The 23,940-nt window shown below is 35.7% G+C and overlaps 1 protein-coding gene, 1 long non-coding RNA gene and 1 pseudogene across 7 annotated transcripts; all 3 read left to right on the forward strand.

The window, feature by feature from the left end:
* The first annotated feature begins 1,465 nt into the window (after positions 1-1,465).
* LOC112175626 lies at positions 1,466-8,423 on the forward strand (annotated as a pseudogene).
* A 7,936-nt stretch (positions 8,424-16,359) lies between these two features.
* On the forward strand, positions 16,360-21,415 carry LOC112175636. 6 transcript variants are annotated; one of them, XR_002926564.2, is made up of 7 exons: positions 16,360-16,552; positions 18,568-18,690; positions 19,023-19,108; positions 20,018-20,086; positions 20,277-20,372; positions 20,501-20,653; positions 20,741-21,414. It is a non-coding gene; the product is annotated as an uncharacterized LOC112175636 (long non-coding RNA). The 6 variants fall into 6 exon arrangements; XR_002926565.2 differs by having other exon boundaries at positions 20,501-20,781; positions 20,913-21,412; XR_002926560.2 differs by having other exon boundaries at positions 20,501-20,781; positions 20,887-21,411.
* Positions 21,416-21,895: 480 nt separating this feature from the next.
* On the forward strand, positions 21,896-23,629 carry LOC112175620 (F-box protein SKIP23). The gene is made up of 2 exons (XM_024313327.2): positions 21,896-22,052; positions 22,253-23,629. The coding sequence occupies exons 1-2, from the start codon at positions 22,043-22,045 to the stop codon at positions 23,371-23,373; spliced, it is 1,131 nt and encodes a 376-aa protein (XP_024169095.1). The 5' UTR covers positions 21,896-22,042; the 3' UTR covers positions 23,374-23,629.
* Positions 23,630-23,940: the final 311 nt, after the last annotated feature.

A 23,940-nucleotide genomic window follows, 5' to 3' on the forward strand; every position in this document is an offset into this window, starting at 1 on the left:
GGTTTTATGTTGTAGTTGTTTCCCTTTTCTTCTAAAAAAAAAAACAAGAAAAAAAGAAGTGGTTTCTTTGAACACTATTAGCTCTCTAGGTACTCCTCCACCGGTGATCACCCACCATCCCACCTGCACAGGAACAATTTTTAGGTTCACTCTTAGGGTGAATAAGCATATTCACCATTTCTTGCGATTAACGCATAATAACTTTATAATTCTCTATTCCAACCATTCATGTTGTATAACGTAATACAAATATTAGCTTTGTAAAAAACAATCAAATTGAAGACCTTTTAGTTATTCATCTTTATGAAATACATGGACGGTTCATCATAGTAGTAGTAAGTGTTGTTAAAACCATCAATTTGTTTGATTCAATTAGATAATTAAACGATTTCCGATTCAATTGATTTTTTACAGAGATGATCTTTAAAGGATAATTTAAGATATAGACCGTTGCATTATAAATTTATTAACTATTGGATTATAAATTTATTAAGTAAAAATATGTTAATCAACAACGGGGTGACCCTAGGGGTGAACCTAAAAATTGTCCCCTACATAACCAGTTAGCCACCCTTACTGCTTGGGTTTTATTTTTTCAAGACCTACTAAAAGCTCCCAACCTTAAACTTAAGTCCGGAATTTGGTAGTTGCGCAAGTTGACCCACTGAGTTTGGCACAAATTGTTAACACACCCCCTTGGTTAATTCCAATGTGTTTAGGAGAAAACTCCATGTATGTATCACTATACATGTACATATGAGAGTTCTTTTAAAGTACATCAATGTACAAATATATTAAATAAACTAATTTAATTAAGAGGTAAACCAGCTCTATATATTGGTAGACTAGTTTGAGACTACTTTACCTCCATACATATCAAACTAATTTTCTTAATATATTGATACAGTAAAACTTCCGATGTATATGGTGGTCTCATTAAAACTATACGTGATTAAATACCGGTGCACAAATGATTGATATAATAAAGAATAATATGGTCATTTCAGTCTCCTCTTATAATACAGGGAGAATTTCACAAATGGTCACTCAATTATGACTCATTCCACACTTTTGTCACTCAATTTTCAAATATATCACTTTGGTCACTCACTTATTACTCTGTCAATCACTTTAGTCACCCAATGAGCATTTTATCTCACTTTAATCACTTCTCTCAATCATTTTAATACAGATTTATCAATTTTTCACAATTGGTTGGACGAAAATATCATCAATATTGTGGCAAATAATTTTTTGTTAATGAAAAAAATTAACAAAGTGACTAAAGTGAATAACAGAGTAAAGTTGAGTGACCAAAGTGATATATTTAAAAGGTGAGTAACCATAATGTCGAATAGATAAAAGTTGAGTGACCATTTGTGATATTCTCCTTATAATATAATATAATATACACACACACACAAATATTTTTGAGATAGCAGTGAGGATATATACCGATATAGAGTGATAGTGATATCCTGGAACTACTATTGTGCGAAAAGATTAGTTAATGGTCGAAAGACAAATATCCAGTTTCAGTTTCTGATTGATCCACACGATCACCAAACAGTGCCTCTCTCAAGTCTCAAGTGAATCCAAGTGATCGATCGATTTCAGTTTGATGATTCAATCTGTTTAAGATAGGCCATGGCTGCTTCTATGATGGGTCAACTGGTTTCTCCCTTAGAGAATGGACATCATGTGTGGGAGGACCAATCTTTCATCAAGTGGAACAAGAGAGATGCACATGTCACTTTACGTTGCCATGAATCAATTGAAGGTGAGAGACCCATCTCAGTTTCAGTATTCTGACTAGCCATTAATGCTGTGTTCATGTTGGATTTCAGAGTCGTATTGGATTTCTAGATATAAAGATATGAACTGGGTTTAAAGTTGTGAACTTTTGAGTTTATATATAGTTGTGTGTGTTTAAGCTCAGCAGTTTTTCTTTACTTTATCAATAATAGGACTGGAAAAACATAAAAGATGCTTCTGAATGCATGCCATCTTTTAGAAATTTTAGTTTGATGATTTTCTCTAATTACATAATACTTTGAGATTTTAAGAAAATGACCCATTTTAAAAACACTCCTTAAGAAGATGAACCTTGGATGTGGCTGCAGCGATGCTCAATCTCACTATAAGAAATTTTGAAATTCCTTAATGCGTCCTCTCTAATGGATAGGACAGAGGTTAGAAAAAGGAAAAGGATTGAATAGAGGACCTCCCGAACCGCCCTTAACTTTATTTAAGGCTATGCTATCCCCTAAGGTGTTTGCCCAGGTAACTGATTCTGCCATAATGTAAAAAAACAAAGGGCATCTTTTTAGCATTGTTACTATCTTATTCATTTGTTAATTGTCCTGGCATCCTACCCATGTGAGATATTTAATGATGAAATCTAATGTTTTATATGTTGTTTAGGTTCTCTTAAATACTGGTATGAACGCAGCAAAGTGAATTTTATGGTATCCAACTCTGCACCTTGGAATGATGATGCTGTTCCTGAAGCTCTTGATAGTGCAGCTCTTTGGATCAAGGGCTTGCCTTTTGTGGAGTCTTTGTCAGGCTATTGGAAATTTTACTTAGCTTCCACTCCTGGAAATGTTCCTTTGAATTTTTACCACACCGCATTTCAGGATTCTGTGTGGAAAACTTTGCCAGGTAAACATATATGTATCTTTACGTACTTTTGTGTAAAACCTGACATATGTTTAGGTAAAAGTAATAGTTACATCACATCTCAGCGGTGTAGCTCTTTTGGACAGAGAATTATTGAAATGATGAGGAGATGATTATATAAAAAATAACAAACTAATAGAATATGCATCTAATATATAAACATGATGCCAAAGAATTATTGTATTATCTTACCATTAGTTTCCTCTCCACTGCTTGCCTTTATATTTTTGAAATGATGAGTAGGTGCTCTTGATGCCTCTACTAACTGAGATCCTGTCCTTCATACTGTCAGTCAGAATCTTTGGGATTTGTATAACCATGAATAGCAGCTGCCAATAGCCCAGCTCTTAACGCAGTAGCTTCAGCCTCCAGGACATTAGTATGACCAAGAGAAGCAACAATAGGATTTCCTCTGTCATCTCTAATAACGAAACCAGCAGCTCCATTATGCTGTTAACAACCTGAACCATCATAGTTTAATTTAACAAAATTTTCATTCGGAGGCTGCTATATGATAAGCTTTTGAATTTTCTTCTGCATGGCCTTTGATGATTAAAGAGTCGATATTGAGTAGTTATTGTTGAAGCCACATAAAGTATTTGATTAGGAGATCAATGTACCTACTTAAATATTAGATGTTTCTAGTATGCCAGATAATTTAACGCATACTAAGATTTTCAGCCAGAGAACAAAATTAGTCATAGACGAGTAATGCTTCAGAGAATCCAGCCAATAAAGAGTGAGGCTAATGTAAAGGATTAATAGTTTGAGAAATTTTTTCCCAACTTTGCAGGGAGTGGCTACGTTTCATAAACTGATGATCAATTGTTTCCAGATCATGGCAACAAAAGGACACATATCTATCAATATGTTAAGAAGTAATAATATTATCTCTAGTTTTTAATCTTTGTCTGATGAGTTACCAAGCAAAAACTTTAGTTATTACACTGTCCAATTGCTTTAGACCTTTGGAAAAGACTGACAAGAGGCCATGTTCAGTTGTAATAACCCAGCTTCTTCTGTGGCTACATTGAGTGGAAGGCACAAATTTTTTGATGCGAGGAACAAGGGAAAGGTCTTTTGGGTCATTTGGATGGAAGAAGAAACAAAAGAATTTTTGAGGACAGGAGGTGGGAGGTGCTGGGTAATCTGCAGGAGAGGGTTCACGTTCTTGCCTTTCTATGGGCCTGAGTCATTTCGGAGTTTGGGATACTTCTCTTTTTGAAATTTCTTCATATTGGAGAGCTGCTGTTCTCTAGTTTTTTGAAAGTTCTTGTTACTTCTTCGCCTTTCTATTTATTTATTTTGTCAGTTCTGTGGATTTCTTATCCACTGTTCTGAGGTGCACAATTTATTTTCTTTTAATGAATTATGATTCGTATTAAAGAATTGAATATAAAAACAGTGGACAATATCCTACACTCACAGCTGAGAGAGAGAAAGAACCTCACTGTTTAGATATCGGTATTATTTTCTTCTTGATTGTATCTGATGTCTCATGGACACTAAGCTTTTTGTGCCATTCTTGTTTAAGTTGGAAGCAAGTAGTATGGAAAAATGATTGGGACTAACTAGTTAATAGAAGGGAATGGTCCCGAAACTTAGTAGTAGCCAATGCCTACAGAGCAGACCAAACCCACACCTGATCCCAATGCTCTTCCACTCCCAAACTCTATGATGAGTATGATCCTTGAAATAACTTATTGTACCCTATAAGGTTTCAGCTTTCTTTGCTCTACAGTTAAGAACATCCTTTGGGAATCAGGGAATCGGGATGAGTTGATGACCCAGAATTCTTCAATTTCCCCAAACAGCTTTCACCACATTGTACAGTAATATGGCAGTTCTTCAGTTTTCGGATATTAATTTATGGTATGAACTGTAGGTTTAATTGAAGCTTATGTAATTATTAAAATGGTTTCACAAGTGCAGGTACTATGATCTGATGATTCCATATTTCTCTTTTCCTACATTTTTTTCTTAGTTTTTTAGTTAAATTAATAGTATCTTTTTAGCTCATGATATCCTTATAATGTTATTTTAACTTTAACGATGCTGTCATTGAACAAGTTTATGAGCTATTTATGTTACTTATTAATAATGATTTTTCCTTATCTTCGTAAGGATTCAGAAACTTGATATTGATATCATGCAACTTTTATCCTGTAACCATGTCTCATTATTTTATTCTCTCTAATGGAACAGTTCCTTCAAATTGGCAGATGCACGGATTTGATCGGCTTATATATACTAATGTTGTATATCCATTTCCACTTGATCAACCTTTTGTTCCTGTGGACAACCCTACTGGCTGCTATAGGACAGATTTTGTCATCCCCAAAGAATGGAAGGGTATGCTGGTTATCATAGCTGTTTACTAGCATTTTTTCTTCTTTCTAGTACACTACAGAAACTGTACCAGGTTATATCTTGCACACATCCTTGTATGATGATTATCATAACTGATTACTATTTGATGATGCTACCTTTCCCAGTACAGTACAGAAACTGTACCAGGTTATATTTTGCACACATCTAAATAAGCTTTATTATGAACTTTATTAATACTGTAAATTGTAACCACTTTTCTTGTTCAACTGTCACAATGTACATGAAATATTTGTAGGATGTGAGTCCATGTTATCTGTTGGATATGTTTAAATAGTTTTTAGTTTACATTGGGTAATAATATTGTACATCTATCTATGGCTCTCATTTAAAAGGCACTACTCAACTCTGCTGATTATATGACAAAACATGATACGGTTAACGTGATCATTGGCTTACAGTCATCTGCAGCATCCTTTGATAGAAATCTTTTGATTATTGATATTTCTGTGCTTATGTGCTCTCTCTTGTCTTAAGCCAGCTATACTTTAGATGACAGTAATTACCTTTTGGCAGGTCGCAGAATTTTGTTGCACTTCGAAGCTGTCGATTCTGCCTTCTGTGCATGGATAAATGGAGTTCCTGTAGGATATAGGTAAAATATACTTGTAGAAGGCCCTGTTTTATTTGTTTTAATTTTAATGCATAGTTTCATACTAATTTCTTATGAGCAGATGCTTTCCCTCTATACTATATATTAAATTTTGATTCACCTAATCTTCTCCCGGTTGACGTGTAGTTTACATGGACATTTGTCACCAAGGTAGATGTTTCTAGAATTAGTGCAGGGAATATAGTGACTAAGACTTATGAATAGAGAGTTTTCTTTTGCAATGTACAGAATAACAGTCAAATAAAATAAAAACAAAAAGTAACAAAAAGTAAAGAATAATACTGAAACAGAGGGGTACACTAACATACAAGATAAAGCACATCTTCAAGCTGAGTGTTGGTACTCTTTCGTGCCTGATACTAATTGATAAGAAACCAACTGCACATAAAGTCATCAGATCTGTGATTGTCTTTTATTTTTGGTGGTGGGGGGAATTCTAAAAAAGTATCATTTGAATTATTTAGTGATTTTCTAATCTGTTAGCATATTGATTTTGTCTTGTTGAATTTTTACCCAGTGAAACTGAATGAGTCGTAACCTACATAGTTGTGATGGTAAATTTGTTCTTGTTCTAAATATTGTAAAAAAGAAAAACTTGTTCTTGTCAGTCTTATGGATCTTACCATTCTATCTTTAAGTATTGCTACATCTAAGTGTAGATTGCTTTCCTCTTATGAGTGATGCATAGTTTGGTAAGAATGCCCTGTTACATACATTAACAAATGTTTTTTTTCACTCTTGTGGTAGGTCAGTCAGGACAGTTGACTTCCTGCTGAATTTGAAATCACTGATTATTGTTATCCTTGTGGGATGAACAAGAAAAATGTACTAGCTGTTCAAGTATTTAGACGGAGTGATGGCTCTTACCTTGAAGATCAGGATCATTGGTGGTTATCTGGCATTCATCGTGATGTGCTTCTTCTTTCCAAGCCACAGGTTTCAGTTCTCGCCTTTCTTGTTTATAAATCTCTTTGTTTTGTACTAGTTACCAACTTACATTAAACTTTAAGCAACAGCCATTCTGGGAGTTAGTATATAGCTGAAGACTGCGGACATTTATTTATGCATGGATGATTCACGTGGCTACTTATCTATGCAAATGAAAAGATCATTCCATTTCTTTATGTGTAAACAAACATGATTTTGTTCTTCCCCAACCTCCTTTGCACGTTCTGCACATGTGGCAGGCAAAGAAACTGTAAAATGTAATACTAGAATGTTTAAATGGAAGTTTGACTGAGTTCCTTGATGTGCTAATTTATATTTGATTTAGATTAAGTATATGTCTAATATATGTTATTCATCATCCTGATTTATCAGATGTATCAGATGACAATTTGTTCTGACTTTACTGGAGCCTTGCATGACATTAAATCTTCCAAATAATTGATGTGCAGGTATTTATTGCAGATTATTTCTTCAAATCGAATCTGGCTGAGGATTTCTCTTATGCAGACATACAGGCAAGACTTTATTATTGAGAAGGATCTTTTTGTTTTCAACTTCTTGGTGTTTAGGATCTTTTTATTTCAAACGTGCAATAGATATAACCATGATATTTTGTGTTTTATTTAGATGGCGGACACTTGCCATAGCAGGTAGTGTTTTGTAAGCCATCAGCTTTGTGTGATAAAGTCTCTTTTCTTATTCCAAAAAATACATGAAATGGTACCGTTGTCTATTAAATGCACATTGTCATAGATTCATTACTCATGCTTTTAGAATCTACCCTTCTATCAAATGCAATAGTCATTGACTTATCCAAAGTCTAAATTGTTATTTTATGTACTTTTTGTCCAGGTTGAAGTGAAAATAGATAACTCCCAAGAAACATCTAAAGACAGTGTTCTTGATAATTTCACTATAGAAGCTGCATTATTTGACAGTGGGAACTGGTACAGTACTGGTGGATCTGCTGATCTGCTCTCGTCAAATGTAGCTAATCTAAAGCTTGATCTCTCACCCAGCACAATTCCTGGATTTCGTGATTATTTGCTAGTAGGGAGACTGGAAGTGCCAAGGCTTTGGTCTGCAGAGCAGGTGGGAAGCTCATCTGATTATTTTCTTTTTCTTTCTTCCTATTTTGTTCTGAAGTAAAAATATTTTTAAGCAATACACTTGCGTTTTAAGCAATACAAAAATATTTTTTCCTCGGGAGTGTTTTGATGAAGAAGGCCAAGTTGTTATTTTTCTCCCCATCTGTGCGTCATTCGGATAGAAAAAGTTGTATTGAGTAGGCCACATGCATATGAATTTCTTTCGTAAAGTGGAGCATGTAAACTACTTCTATCCATATAGGGATATATGAAATCAAACTTGCAACTGACAAGTAAGGATCTTTCCTTGTTTTTGTTTGAAGGAGCAGCAAAATGATACAAAATGACTGAATTCCACAGTCGACGTTTTCTAAAATTAATGAACGCGCGCGGGATTACTTGGTGGAAGTTGGTTTTGCCAAGTGGTCAGCTTACTTGTTTGCTGGTTGAGTCATATGGAACATGTTGATGGGATGGTTTCCCCAACGGAGGTTGATGACCGATCTATGTGCCACCATCTTATGCCTTGATTTAGGGAACCAGAAACTCATAAAAACACTAGAGGAAGCTTCCAAGATGAACGTGGAGGAAATACGATTAATTTCAAGTACCATATGAAGCGATAAAATATCTTAATTAACCTCAATGAAAAATTAACACTTTCCAACTCGTGCCATTTACTTCTGAATTCATTACACGGATGATTGTGTTTTCTCTTCTTCTTTTTATTTTTTTTCCTTTTCATCACTTCATCTCTCCCATACATATTTTCTCAACAATAAAAACTATGAAACTTAAAACAATGTTTTTTCTATATATATATATATATATATATATATATATATATATATTTTTTTTTTTTTTTTTTTAGAATAAGAATTCCTTTATTTAAACTAAACAAAATTAAAAGGCATGGGAATGTGGTCATGAACTCCCTACTCTCCTCCTTAAAAACTGAACCAGTTATAGGTTCATCATCACCAATGTCATCCATGAGCCAAGTCGCCAAGAAACTCCAACCCCTAACCAACATCTCTGCCCATTCCAGAAACAACATGAGAATCTTGTTAGCCGCCCTAGGAACATGCGTGATGAATATTATGGACATCAAAAGAAACCAACAGCTCCCTAATCTGCTCTACAAGGATACCTTCACAGGCAAAACATTCATCACTTCCATTTACCAGCCTCATAGCCTCCAAATAATCTGTTTCCACAACGATACCATTCCTGCCTTGATCCATAGCCCATTCATGATCAACACCCCCCGACAGAGAGAATAACTCGGCTGCACATGGTCTTACCCTCCTACAACCCTCTCACACATCGCTGCGACAAGATTCTCATCACTATATATCTCGGCAAACAATGCCAACACCAACATGTTCTCCATTTGCGGCAACCGATCGATGCATCACAATTTAACTTTAGTCTTCCAGCTGGTGGCGGAGACCAAGCATTGCATTCTCATCTATATGTAGCACAATCCTCCACCTGGCCCTCATGGTTACGAACTTGTGCTTGCTTGATACTCTCCCAAATAGATGCACCCATAGGACATGAATTATAATGAACATTATAATTGATGAGAAGAAGACCAGAAATTTCAAAGCCTTTGCCATGTTGGAAAATTCTACAATGTGTTAACGTATGACATGCATACAATTGCCTTAAAAGTGGTAAAATGAGTCCTCAAAATAGTAATATTAGTCATCAAAGTAGTAACATGAGTCCTTAAAGTGATAAATTTTTTTAGTTACCACATGAGTCCTCAAAATAGTAATATTAGTCCTCAAAGTGGTAACATGAGTCCTTAAAGTGGTAAATTTTCTTAGTTGACTGTATGAGTCCTGAAAATAGTAATATTAGTCCTTAAAGTGATAACATGAGTCCTTAGAGGGGTAAAAATAGTTGATGTATGAGAAATGTTAACATACCATAACTTTACCCTGCCATGTTATTGGCGAACATGAAATAAACTCGTTTAACCTGTTACTTAAAGGAGTCATGTCATATTGTAAATTTGTAATAACTCGGTGATATCTTAATGCTAATCTCAAGGAACTGGGAATTTTCATTTTGTTGCTTTGAAGATGTAGTTGGCAACTTGGCATATGATGACTTGCTTGGAATTGAAGTAAATGCTTCCATTGTTGAAGATAATTAAAAAGAATAAGAACGTATCTTAATGCTAATCTCAAGGAACTGGGAATTTCATTTTGTTGCTTTGAAGATGTAGTTGGCAACTTGGCATATGATGACTTGCTTGGAATTGAAGTAAATGCTTCCATTGTTGAAGATAACTAAAAAGAATAAGAACGTAGCCTACTAGGAGAAAACAAAATGACGGGAATGAAGTTTTCGTTTGCAGAGATGTAATAAGGGTAACAAAGGTCTTTTACTCTCCCAAATAGTCAATTTTTAATTATTCTAGAAAATAAGGTTATAAATCAATTTAAAAACCTAAGGTCAATCTTCAAAACAGTTGCATAGGTCACCAGTCAATTAGAGACCGACGAATCTTGGGACTGGTTCTTCCAAAAGCTACATACAATGATTGGTTATGTGCCGGACTTGGCAGTCATTCGGATAGAAAAAGTTGTATTGAGTAGGCCACATGCATATGAATTTCTTTCGTAAAGTGGCGCATGTAAACTACTTCTATCCATATAGGGATATATGAAATCAAACTTGGATCTGACAAGTAAGTATCTTTCCTTGTTTTTGTTTGAAGGAGCAGCAAAATGATACAAATTAAATGACTGAATTCCACAGTCGACGTTTTCTAAAATTAATGAACGCGCGCGGGAAGTTGGTTTTGCCAAGTGATCAGCTCACTTGTTTGCTGGTTGAGTTCATATGGAACATGTTGATGGGATGGTTTCCCCAACGGAGGTTGATGACCGATCTATGTGCCACCATCTTATGCCTTGATTTAGGGAACCAGAAACTCATAAAAACACTAGAGGAAGCTTCCAAGATGAACGTGGAGGAAATACGATTAATTTCAAGTACCATGTCAGAATTATATATATTTATCATTTTCATGATTATCACCGACCTAGTGTTGTACCAAAAATCCTCCAGCTGGACAGTTCCCCATTCTCTTTGGTGACCGGGGGACGCAGTCTTGCTTCTGTCTTCATTCTGACGACATCCTGAAGTGACCCTTTTTGCTGGCAATCTTAACTGCATGTATTATACTAAGGTGATCCTTATCTTTTTCTATCTCTGTCGTGAACAATGTACGTCTTCATGCATGACGTCACATAGCTCCACTAAAGCATTATCCGTGTTTGCTCCAAACTGATACACATGAAACAAAAGCTGAATGCTAGTCTGTTAGTAGTTGTTGACGGAACATGGAGTTATCCATGACTTAATAGTCGAACAAGTTGGTAACTCACTACTCATACTTCAGCATCTGTTGGTCTGCTACGTGTACATCCTAACATAAACTCGTTACATGTTGTGAATGCAGAGAAAAATTAAGTTGGAGAAAAGAGGAAGCATAGTTGTCATGGCCGACGGCTCAGTGGTTGAAGAACTGAATGCTTTGAGAGACAATTGTCACTTGTTTATCTTTTGAACAAAGAAGATGATGTATAACAGGATCACTAACTGGTTTCAGCCATCTTATACGTGATGAGTGGGGTAAATTAATACGTGATGAATTAATAATCGCACTTAAGTAATAGAATTTTTAAGTTAGATCAATATACTAAATTAATATTCTCGTTACATAAGATATTAATTCTTTTTCAGAATTTTTTTATGTTTCTATTTTTTGTCAGAGGAAATTTGTATTAGAAACAACCAACATGGCAACATTAAGCAAGAACAAAACAGGAGGAGGGAGGAGCAATTATTATTGTACAAAGAAAAGCGAAGTAGGCGCGGGGCCAAAATCAAACAAAAAGATGTGAGTAAAGATGGAAGCAGGATTATTAATCCAGTCTCTACCTTCTACGAGCAAAAAAAAAAAAAAAATGTGCCGTCTCATTTGAGTTTCTGCTGGTCCAACCCCAACTTAAGTGTGGCAAAGCAATTGTGAGATCTCGAAGATGACGGATAAGTGGCAAAACTCATATATGTGTAATAGATTAGACATATATTACATAAGCTTCATTGAATATATAAATTATGATTTGACTAAAATGACATAAACATTTATAAGACATATTAATGGGAAAAGCTAGCTCATATTAAGACATTTGAATTAATAATCTATTTAATGTATTTGTTGTATACCTAGCTCCTTGTGGAAAAAGTAAAGGGGAAAAGCTCCTGCATGCACGTGGTGTGAATGTTTTGGGTAGCGATTTTGAAAGGAGTATTGTTCTTGTTGAGGATATGGCTGTGAGAAATTATTGTGACTTATGGGTCAGGTTTACTGATCTGTGATTGATTTGGCTTTTACTTCCGAGCGCTATATGGTTTACAATCGGTATCTTCTTGGTGTCAATTTGACTGGGATCTGCCGTTGCACGGTTTTGAAGAGGTTAATGTGATTATTCTTACGTTCGGCAACGAGGATTTATCGCAACTCTAGGAAATTGGTCTCGCTATGTAGCCTGAGTGGAAGGGCGATTCAAGTGGTTTGTGGTTGGGCCTCATTGACTTATGATGATGTTTTTTTAACAAGCGACCGGGAACCAATATTTATTTTAGCCTTCTTAGATTTTGTGTGGTGCTCCTATTACTTGGATTGTGGGTATCAAAGTTTGTATTCGTTGTTTACTTTTTTTTTTTTTTTGATCAAATAAGGTTTCTCTTCTTCTTCTTAAAAATAAGAAATAAATAAATAAAAGGAATAATATTTGATCTTCAAAATTCGAAAAAGAGTTTTAAGACTTTTGTTTGCCAAAAAGAAACATTTCAATACAGAAAATGGTCTTTCACCAAAAAGAGAAAGAAAAAAGAGGTGGGCTTTTGCTGAAAGCCCAAAATCCCAAAAGACCCGAGTCCACCACCCTCAAACTTGCTATAAAGTCCAGGCGACTCTGGTTTCTCTTCTCCAAAAACAAACTCGCTTCGCTCTCTACGGACAAACCCTTTGCTTGAGGACCAAGCTCACCCTACGAGGTACGTTTCCGGTCAATTTTTTCATTTCGATCGAGTACCTAGGGTTCATGGAGTTCTTAGGGTTCTTATTCTGCTGATTTTACCCTACAATAGCCTCTGCATTGATGAAGTTTGGTTTCGTTTTGTGTGCGCAGTGCTCAAAGTTGCTCAAATGGCTCCGACAGGTATGCTCTTGAATTTCTTGCTCTATTACAATTTTCTATTAGATTTTGTGCTCAATTACAGCTTCAGTTGTTCGTGTTCAATTATAGGGCGTTCTTGCTCAACTGTGTTTCCTATTAGCTTCGTTTTGTTATTGCTTAGTTATAGCTTCCTTTAGCCTATAGGGCTCGCTCAAAGAGGCATGCCTTTTCGTTGTTTCGTTAAGTTTCAATTAGGGTTATTTCCGGCTCGGGAATTCTGTTTGTGGTATTAGCCCCAATGTGTTTATTCACAGTATCTTACTGGGTGATATGGATGGAAGAGTGAGTTTGGATTTTGTTAGTAAGATGGAGACAAAATCAAACATTGTTGCGAAGATGTTTGATGGAAATTGGAGGTGGAAATCTCAACTTCAGTAGGTGTGATTTGTGTCAAAACTTTAGTGCCGTTTGCTCTTCTCATACTACTTTATTTAGCCACTATTGTTCTCTCAATTTTTATATGTTGTCATTTTTATTGAATTCTGAAACATCATCAAGATGCTCATGGTCAACCATAGCTACCTCCTAGCTGCTAGCTGCTAACTACATTATTCTTCTTCTAGCTCAATGAACAGAAATAATCCAACAGATATGCATACTTTAAATAAAATTCAGTAGCTTTTAAGACCCTAAAAGTCAAATGTTGAACTACAATATGCATGACCAATTCAATTATTAATGCAATTGAGTTGGCTAGATTGTACACATGTGTCCATTACTAAACCAAAGCTTAAACTGGTCCAATATTAGTTCATTTAATTTGTTGCTTATGCCACACCAAGTAATGAGAGAGCATTTAATGGCAAGAACAGGGACATACTGCAATAGAGAGAATGAAAAAATGAGCAAACCAAGGATCTAGATTCATATCTAATATATACTTTCAAATATTGCATTTAATGTCAGTTTACTCTTTATAGATTCATAGCTAAATGATGTTAATGTAGTTCTTGGTTCAGTCATGGTTTTAATCTTCTTCCTTTTTCCTTCTCTTTTTTTTTTTTTTTTTTTGTCTCTGTGCAAAGGGACATACTGCAATATAGAGAATCGTTGGAACCCCTCCTATAGGTTGCTTTTGCTCAAATGATAATGTATTAGTGGAGCAAGGAGGAGATTTATATATAAAGTATTTTTTATTCCTACCGTTCCATTATTTTTCGGCCATACATCAACATCCTTTCTTAGGGCCAGAGATTACTTTTTGGTCGAAGTAGCCGATCCCTTCTTATGCATTTGATTAAGTCATGCCATTGCAAGGACTTTTTGCAAGAGCACTGAACATTTGTCTCTCTAACTTATGAAGTGCCACTGCTATGCAGGTTCCCTTTTGATCAATTTATGCTAAGATTTGGTATCTACCGAGGGCTTTAAGTACATTAATGGCAATATAAATTTTTTCCAATTTTGGTTCAGTGGTTTCCATTTAGTTCTGTTTTGGCTTCTTTAAGTGAAAGAAGGGAAGTGTTTAAACGGATATCCTTATTACTGCTGTGTTCAAATAGAAGAAGAAGAAAAGGAGTAATAGATCTGAGTTTGGTTTGGACAATAGGGATTGCAGGTTTGGAAATTCGTGTTTTTGCTGTTATGTTCTTCTTCTCTTAGTTTTGTTTGTGCTGGGGTTAGAGATATGGGCATTTGAGTGGAATGGTTTTACCAATTTTGGTAACTTAAAAACTTTTGTCATTTTTGTTTTGTTATATCCTGTTTGCTGTTCTATGTTTGCTCTTCTATATTGGCTTAATCCTATTTGTTTTGTTATGTCCTGTTTGAGCTTCTATGTTGACTGTGAAAATGATATGGGCTTAATTCTTATCTACGATTATTATCTTCTGCAGATTTCTCTGGTTTCTGCCGTGACTGCCTTAAGGAGGTTGATAACATGTTGGCTCACACTGCTCTCAAGCACGGCAGGAAATACTGTCAAGTTTGTGACAGGTTTCTAGAGTTTGAGGTCAAGGGAGGCCAATTCAACAAGCACTTTGGTGCCCGACACAGTCAAACTCACACTTGCTGCTCCAAAAGCAAGTGTGTGCTTCCCATAACTCCAAAGGGAGAAGTGCATATCCATGTGGTTCAAGGTATGCAACATTCTTCCTATGCAACAATTCTTTGCAACTAAGTAAACAATGACAGTAAAGCAAATAGAGTTTATCAATTGCAACGAACTTTTTGAAAATTAACCACTTAGATAACATAACAGAGATGTTATCTGTTTGAAAATTCATTCATGCTTCCCCTTTGATCATCGTAGACCTCTGAATTGTGATTCTTAGTGGTGCAATACGACGGTTTAGACAGTTCATGTTTTTGAAGCTTGTAGAACTGGATAAGTATATCAAACAGTCACAAGCTTGAAGATTGGTTTTCATTTGAATCAATTGCTGTATTGTATTGTACAGTTGTACTTTCTTTGAAGATCTGTTCTCTGGTGTGAATATGGAATAAAGGGACTGTCATGTGGTTCTTCATTGGTGTAATAGTTATGTTGCAGTAATAGTTGTCGAGAGATATCTATATGCATTTGAAGATTTAACATGTTTGTCTAAGAAAACAATAGGAAAAGGATATTGTCAACAGAGTTTTAGTTGAGGAGTAACCTTGCCAAAAGCACATTCTTAGAAACAAAAATATGGAGAAAGGAATAGATCTGCATTCAACTCCGACTCCTTTGGAATTTAGATCATGCAGATGCCCACTGTGGAAATAAAAATAACTGGTTTAAGTCGCAATCTTGATTAATATCACTATTTCATAATGCCGAGGTGACTACTATGTAATCTACTTTTATAGATTCATCCAAACATTCTTTGTCAACATGAATGCTCCTGCAAAGTAGAATAGCTGCTGCTGCAAAGTTTTATAAGTTTTTGCTTTGTTTAACTGTAGGTGAGAGCTGCTTTGTTTGAATAATTCTGATGATGAGTTTCTTCACTTTGTTTAACTATAGGTTTGAAGTGATTGGCTGCATTGGATCAGCTGGAGATTTTGTTAGTGCTGGAGAAGAATGAAACAATAATCAAGTCATGAAGATGAATCACAAATGAAGTCAATCAAGTCATCAAGCTGAATGGCTGCATTATGGACATCCTGTTTGTGAACTTCTGAGTTCTGAACATTTTGTGTTTTCATTCTGGACATCTTGCACTTGTGAAACATTTGAGGTTTCTTCGTTCCAGCACTCGGTGATTTGTGAACGTGTAAACAGTAATCATGCACATGGCAAACATTTTGTGATAACAAAGACACATATAATGTACAAATTTCAAGTTTCCAAGCTTTTTTTTTTTTTTTTTTTTGCCATGTAAAATACGCCAAAAAAATTTGTTTTATATGATATGCTACCCCAAGTTTGAGTAGACCACATGGCAAATGAAAGGCACACACAGTACTTAATGTGGGTGTTCGAGTCCTGATCCGAGCTATCGTAGCCCTCGTACCTCCGCCTACCACTCGACTATTGATCTCCCGGCAGAGAATCCCAAGTTTCCAACTTTGAATAGAAAATTTCGAAGTCGGGGCCTTTTGACCGTCCGGGTTGCGCTTTCAGATCAGGAGAATATTAGCAGGTTTGTGATAATACCCATTTGTGATTTCTGTTGCTCTGTTTAAACTGAGCTAATGCCTAATGAGACTGCTTTGGGCAGCTCAGAGTGAAATTCCTTGCAAGAGTGAGGGTGACGAAATTTTACAGATTTTGAAGCTTGTTTTGGATTTGGTTGTCATTATCTGTTTGTAATTTTATTTGTATTTGTCTTTTCAATTCAGAATTTAGTTTTGTTTGAACAGAATAGAAAAGGAATAACCTCAATTATCCCAACAAGAAAAGAATTGCTACTATTGTTTACAGCTTCTAATGATACTGAATGAGTTTCCAGTGTTCGCTGGTGTTTCATATTGTTGCTATAGTTAGCAGTAAACTTTCTTATACAAATGATGATCCAAAATATACATGAGTTGTTCTTATTCCTTTTTCTTTCTTTTTTTCCCTGCTACATGGGGGTCTAAAAAGACCTGGAAAAGGTTTTTTTTTTTAAAAAGGTTAAGTAATAGCTGAGATTCTATTGCTGGTAACTCCACCCAAATCATCAAGGTAAACTTCAGTGACTTGTGAAGGAGGATATTCAAGACCCACACTTGGAAAGACCATCCGCGATCATGTTCAATTCATGGTAAAAATGAAGAATAGCACATGGTTGAAAAAACTCTTTGAGAACTCTACAACTGCCCAGAATATCTTTGAGAGGGTGAAGATCATCTGAGTTGTTCTTATTCTGGTTCATGTTCATTTTTTTAAATCCTTATTTGTATAGAAAAAAGAGAAGAAAAAAAAAATCCTATTGTTTTGCAGAGTGATAGAAACATTAAAAGATCCTTATTATGGTTGGTTTGCAAGTTGCAATATCAGTGATGTAAAATTATATTCCATATAAGCAAATTTAGGGAATGCATGTGCAATGTTATATGATTGCAAGCGCAAGCCCAAAAAAAAAAAAAAAAAAAAAAAACATGTTTATGTTTCATGACAAGGTTAATATGGGCGATGGGAGTACTGAGGTTGATCAAGGAATGTACAAATCTAAAAGTGGGTTTTGCTTGAATACCCTTGCCATCGGTGATTAGAGTATTGCATGGAATGAGTTTGACATGTTATTTGAAAATACCATTTCTTATGCACTGAAGTACCCTGGAAATTGCTGTGCTATCAATAGTCAAACTACGTAGCATACAGTAAAATTGGTGATGGTGTGATATTGATTATTGATGCAGATAAATTAATGTCTTTCCGAATTATGTTTCTTGACTGTTGAACAACAAAATTTATATTGCTTGATGGTTTTTCATTAAATTTGCATATGGTAAATTGCTTGTAACGATTCTAAACTGGCAGAAACATATATACTTTTTGCTAGGGACAATGTTATGGCAGGGGAAGTGAAAAGTATAGAAATTAATGCAGTCATAGGTAGCCTTCATTCAGCGGTTAATAAACACATGATGCTTGTTAGCAATGAAACAAAAAAGTTACATTTGTACCAATCCATTAACAGGATGACAGGTCTTTAGGTTTATATTTGTCGGTATTTTCTGTCCTATTGTTGTTTTTCTTCAAACTAATTTCAAATATGACTTGATTTTAGAAGATACAGCATGAAACTTAAGAACTTGGACAACTGGTTAGCCTGCTTTTTATTATAGGTAACTTTTTCTTCACATGAATAGGTAGTTTGGGAATATGTGTTTAGTGATAACATCCGTGAATTCCTCTTCAGAAGCATCTGAAGGGAAAAGGTTTGCTTGCAGATGAGTCAAAAGTAAAGGAAATATTATAAAGGGTATTGTGGTTTTGCATTATCGCATATATGGTGGTAATTCAATCAAAATTTTTTAGCCTAATGAGATGGGCAATAACAATAAATATCAGCCGAGTTTAAAACATAATGATTGATGACTACATTACCTACTCTGATGCCAGTGTGAATATAAAGATTGTGTCAAGACATTGTCCTAGTCGGTATTTATTTATTGCAAATTAACATTATCTTAGTGTTCTCATTGTTCTTCATGAATTGATTTTATACAGGAGATGGTTGCTAAGGAGTTTGGCATACCAGTTCAATTTCAGCGGTTTTGGCTGTGGGCTAAGTGTCAAAACCATACATATCGTCCAAACCGTCCGTTGATTCCCATGAAGGAACCACAACATGTAATTTCTATGCATATTTCTTTTATGTTCTGTTTCAAGTTTCATCTTTCTTTTTCTTTTTAGTTTCTTGTGGAACTAGAAAATTTGTATTTAAGCAGTTCTTTCATTTTGTATATTAGATATAAAGCTGGATTATCTTGATTGCTGTATAAAACTTTTAAATCCTCTGAAGGTGCATTCAGTATTGTTAACTGTTACCCCATGCTAAGACTCTAGGTGTATTATTTTAAGAGCAGCGTGATGGTGACCTTGCTTTTGCTTCTTTTTGGAGTGAGTATGCATATGGATCAATGCTGCTTCTTCAATTTTTATTTCTTTCCTTCTGTTGTTAGGTTGGGCAGTTGAGGGAGGTATCAAATAAGGCTCATTACTTCATAATGCAGAACCCAAGTTGTTCTTGGAAATAGAGCTTGGACAGGTAATATTGTCTTGCATCTAAATACTGTAGCTAGAATGATCTTTGCAGCTCTTTATCAGATTTTGTGCATTCTTATGTCGGATTTACATCCTATCGCTCCACCTGAAAAAGAAGAACTACAGTACTTTGATATCTTTCGATTATCCTTTCTCGTAATAATTCTGTGAGAATATAATGTCTGATATTATGCTTGTTACTCCATAATATCAATTATGTTGCAAGGACTTTTGTGAATAGTACCGGTAAGCCAGATGAAATCTTGTCAAAATTAAATGAATTGGCTGGCTATGCCCCCGATGAGGAGATGACATTTAAGGGTTTGCATACAGCAACAATTTTAAGAATATCTGTGAAATTTTTTAGGTGACTTCCAATTAGCACTACTATATTGAATCTGCCCGTGTAGAGATAAAGGCTGGGATTTAGTGAGAGGGTCTGGCATAGTACATGTTCATGCTGATTAACCATGCAAAGTCGTGGTGCAGAAGTTGCTGGTTCGGTAGCATAGGAGAGTTAATAATTTGGCTTTTATTGTTGTTCAAAACATGCTTTGTATTCCCTCCTTTGTTAGGATAAAAGTATAGTGACGCAATACTTTCATGTATCACCTCTAGGTGGAATTGAGCCATTGTAAGTTTAGTCCCTTCATAGCCATACTGTGTTGGACCTAACAACTTAGGATGGTACCGGCAGATGTTTTGAATTCCGGACAAGGTAGCAAGTAGAATCACATATCCAAATCTAACCTTGTTTGTTTATGGATTCCGAGCCCTACAAGCCATGAGTTGAATTTGTTTGATTTTGAGCTGCATGTTCAGCTGCTTTCTTTGTAGTAGCATGGTGTGCTGCTGTAGATTTTTATTACTTTGGTTGTAACCTTTGATATCTTACTGGTGCTCCTATGTTTAGGAAATTAAGTACGAGCCAACTGTCATGGGTGAACCCATCGACATGAAATTCACATTTTGAGCAAGCCAGGTATTTTCTAAATATTTTGAACTTTCATGAACATCTAAAGAAAACGATATTTTATGATCTATTGGTCTCCAAAAGTATCTGGAATAGTTTTCATTTGTCCGTTTCAGAACTATACCTGATTGAAGGGTGGGAGTAGGACTTTGAAAGAAAATGTGATCAATTATGATCTTATGTCAGTCTTTCATTGCAGCTGCTGAGATCCTCAAAAGTATCAGCAAGTGTTCTTGGTGCAGCCGCTGTATTATGGATTTTCTTTGAGTTGCTTGAATACCATTTGATCCCCTTGGTGCGTCATATGTTGATACTTACAATGCATCTGCCTTTATCAATAAGTAGTTCGATATATATTTTGCATGTTTGATTTTTTGATGTAATACCCCGTATGACCCTGACTTCACTTTGTTGCTGGATCAGGGCTCTACTAGATCCAGCCCCACAAATCTCAATAGTTAAATTCCTGAGAAGTGTGTCATGGAGCTTGCCTCTGCAATGAGGATTGAACTCAACAAAGGGTTCCATGTTTTGTGGGATATTGCATTTTGAAGAGGTTTGAAGACATTCCTTGGTGTAAGTTGATTGTTCCCTCATAGTTGGGATGTATAAATACACAATTGTTGCGCGTACATACTCCTTAGGTGTCCCTTTGGTTATCAGATTATAGCTGTCCTCTGGATTCTGTCAAAGATTGGGAAATGGTTCGACTTCCTGACCTTATTACTTGAGTGAAGATTTCATTCTACCCTTGTCTACCTTCGGAAGTTTTTCTGCATTTTGGTTTTAAATCCTTTCATTTTTAATAGGCATCATCTTGAAAATTGAATGACAGCTTTTGTCTTGCTGTACACCCCGCCGGTGATCTATGAGAAATATGTTGTCCAGATTGATGTTTTTACTGAGAAGACATGGATAAAGTTTAAGAAGACAGGTTTCAAGTAAGATACACAAGGGTCCGGTGAAAGAGAAGAAGGATTGGAGACACAATGCAGTGTTTAATATCATCTCAAGTTCCATCACATGCTTCTCTTGCATCCCAGGTCCCCAATTTACATATTCACCAGATTTTCTTAAATGTTGGCACATATATCAGTTGTCGCATTGAAAGGTCTTATACTCTTATTTCCACGGTTCAGTATGTGTTATAGCTAATCCTCAAGAAACATGCAAGATACCTTGGACAAACGGAAAACTGTCTCTGAGCTTGATTACAGCTCCCCTGCTCTGGGATCATTTATAATTTCATTCACATTATTTAAATATCATGTAGTTTATGCCGGATGAAAAAATTACGAAAAGTAGCAAAAACTCCAATTTGAATGGACAAATGTGACCATCGGCAATTCAATGCTAAACCTTCAAGCCCTAGAAAAACTTATAGCCACGCTTGACTCATATATATGCTAAAACAACTGTGGATCAATGGCTACAGGAAGAAGTGAATTAATAGCGTCCTATTTCATTATTTTTGAAAGAACTCTACTAAAAGGATTTTTTGTTTTTTTGACTCATTACGAAAAGGCAACACAGACCCCTACCGTACAAAAGCAAGTACGCAACAATCATAACTCATTGGGTTTGAAAAAGGTTTCCTAGGTTGAATATTACTCCTGTCTCCTAATATTCAACTCTTCTGTCTCCTAGTGCAAATCGGGTAAAACTGGTTAAAAAAAAAAAACTGAATAGGGTAAATGCTAGGAATAAAATTATGACCATTGGATTACCACACACCACTGACTGATTACACAAATCCAATGGCTCAAATGAAAGCCCAAACCAGATTGGAAAAGGAAATAAAGACAGCTCACAAACCAAAGTACTATAAAAGCCAACGCAGGGACTGACTGCAAGCCGTACTCCAAGACTACTCCAGAGATAGATAGATTCTGCAGATCAGAAACTTCGCCGCGGCCATCATCCTTTTCCAGTCAAACACAGCGATCTTCTTCTGGGTTTGAAATTATGGATCCAGGTATGTTTTCACGCAGATCTGTGTATATTGTTATCAAATTATAAGACTTCGATCATACGGTTTTTTCCTGTTTCTACGTGTGGTTTGTTTGCTTGTCTAGTTTTTTTTCTCTCTCTCTCTCTCTTCATAAACTTTGTCGAACAGTTAGGTACGTCTTCTCACTATAATGATCTTTTGTTATTTACTTTTCTTCTTCTCAGATTGGGCAAATTTACCTAAGCACCTTTTAGATTCAGTTGTAAAGAGATTGGCATTACCCTCGGATTATTTGCAATTCAGCTGCGTTTGTAAGTCATGGTGTTCTGTAGCTAAGGATAATAAAAGCCAACGCTCGAAGATGATAACTCCGATGCTCTTGATTTCAGCCAATAAAAAGCACACCTGGCATTTATATAGGGTCATGGATAACAAGATTCTAGATTTGCAAATAAGTGTGCCCAATAAGCGGTATTGTGGATTTTCGAAAGGATGGTTAATAACTCTAGAGAATAATTTTGTTGTAGCCCTGATAAATCCATTCTTTAGGGTTAAAGGAAAGCCGAAGAAAGAAAACTCAATCATTCGCCTCCCTCCTTTGACCTGCAAAGACTTAACTCGCCGCCGGATACTTCATTGGTCTAGAAGATCTGAGAATTACGGTGTCAAGGCGATGATTTCAGCAGACCCAGTATTAAATGCAAGTGATTGCATCGTTGTCTTTATATATGAAGAGCTTAAGCAAATGGCATTCATCAGGCTAAGTAAAGATACAACTTGGACTTATATAGATCGAAGTGTTGATAATAGAGGGCGCTTAATTGAAGAAGTGACATACTTTCGAGATGGTTTTTATGCTGTGGATCACTGGCGTAGACTTTTATCTTTTGATATCACTGCTCAGTCGAATTCAGACGTAAAGTTGGTAGCACAAAGCATTGAAGGAAAGAAATTTGACAAGAAATATATTGTGAATTCAAATGAGAAAGAATTATTGATGGTTCAAAGGTATTATAGCCGTGAGGATTCAAGTGTGACAATAGGGTTCAAAGTTTTTGAATTTAAGTTTGACAAGAGTGAGTGGGTGGAGAAAAATGATTTGGGTGATGTTGCTCTCTTTCTTGGTGATAACACTTCAATATCTGTGGTTACTTCAAGTTCGTCAGGATGTCAATCGAATAGCATATACTTTTGCCATGATTATAATGATAATGATTATGGACGTCAGTATTGTGATTGTGGTGTTTATGACGTCAAAAGTCAAACCATTACACGTTATGATATACCCCTTTTGAAGATGACTGATCGACCAGCCATATGGGTTGTGCCATCTTTTCATTTGTAATGGATTCTCTGACTTATTGTACCAGTTTTTCCTCACCTTCGGTGCCTGTCTCTTCCTTATTATTCAGATGAGAAGGTGAGCGGCAAAGCCTGGTTCAACTAAGGAGTAGGTCGTCCGAGCGGATAATGATCAAATTTTTTATTTTTTTTTGGGTTCTGCATGCCGTCATTCTTCTCTTGTTGTACTATATATGTATCTTTTCCTTGATGAGTTAAATCATGTAATCCTGCCTTTGATATTGGGATGCTTTGTTCTATGTTTTCTTTGTCTTTTGTATTTATTATCTTACCTGGGGTTAAAATCCTACTTTCTGGTTTGCTACCCAAGTTTATGACGTAGAGGGGACCGCTTCATTAACAACCCAACACAACCCCCCCACCAATCACTTTAATATCCGACCTAGTTATAAGTTTTTGCTACGAGATTGAAATCCTACTCTTTCCAACTCATACTATTTTGTTTTTCCATTCAACAGAAATTGATGTATAATACTATAATTGATCAATAATTGATTCTTATAAATATAGTGGTAATTCATGAAACGACAAGGTTGAATATTGGTTTACA

The sequence above is a fragment of the Rosa chinensis genome, chromosome 1, assembly GCF_002994745.2.
Source record: "Rosa chinensis cultivar Old Blush chromosome 1, RchiOBHm-V2, whole genome shotgun sequence".
Taxonomy (NCBI): Eukaryota; Viridiplantae; Streptophyta; class Magnoliopsida; order Rosales; family Rosaceae; genus Rosa; species Rosa chinensis.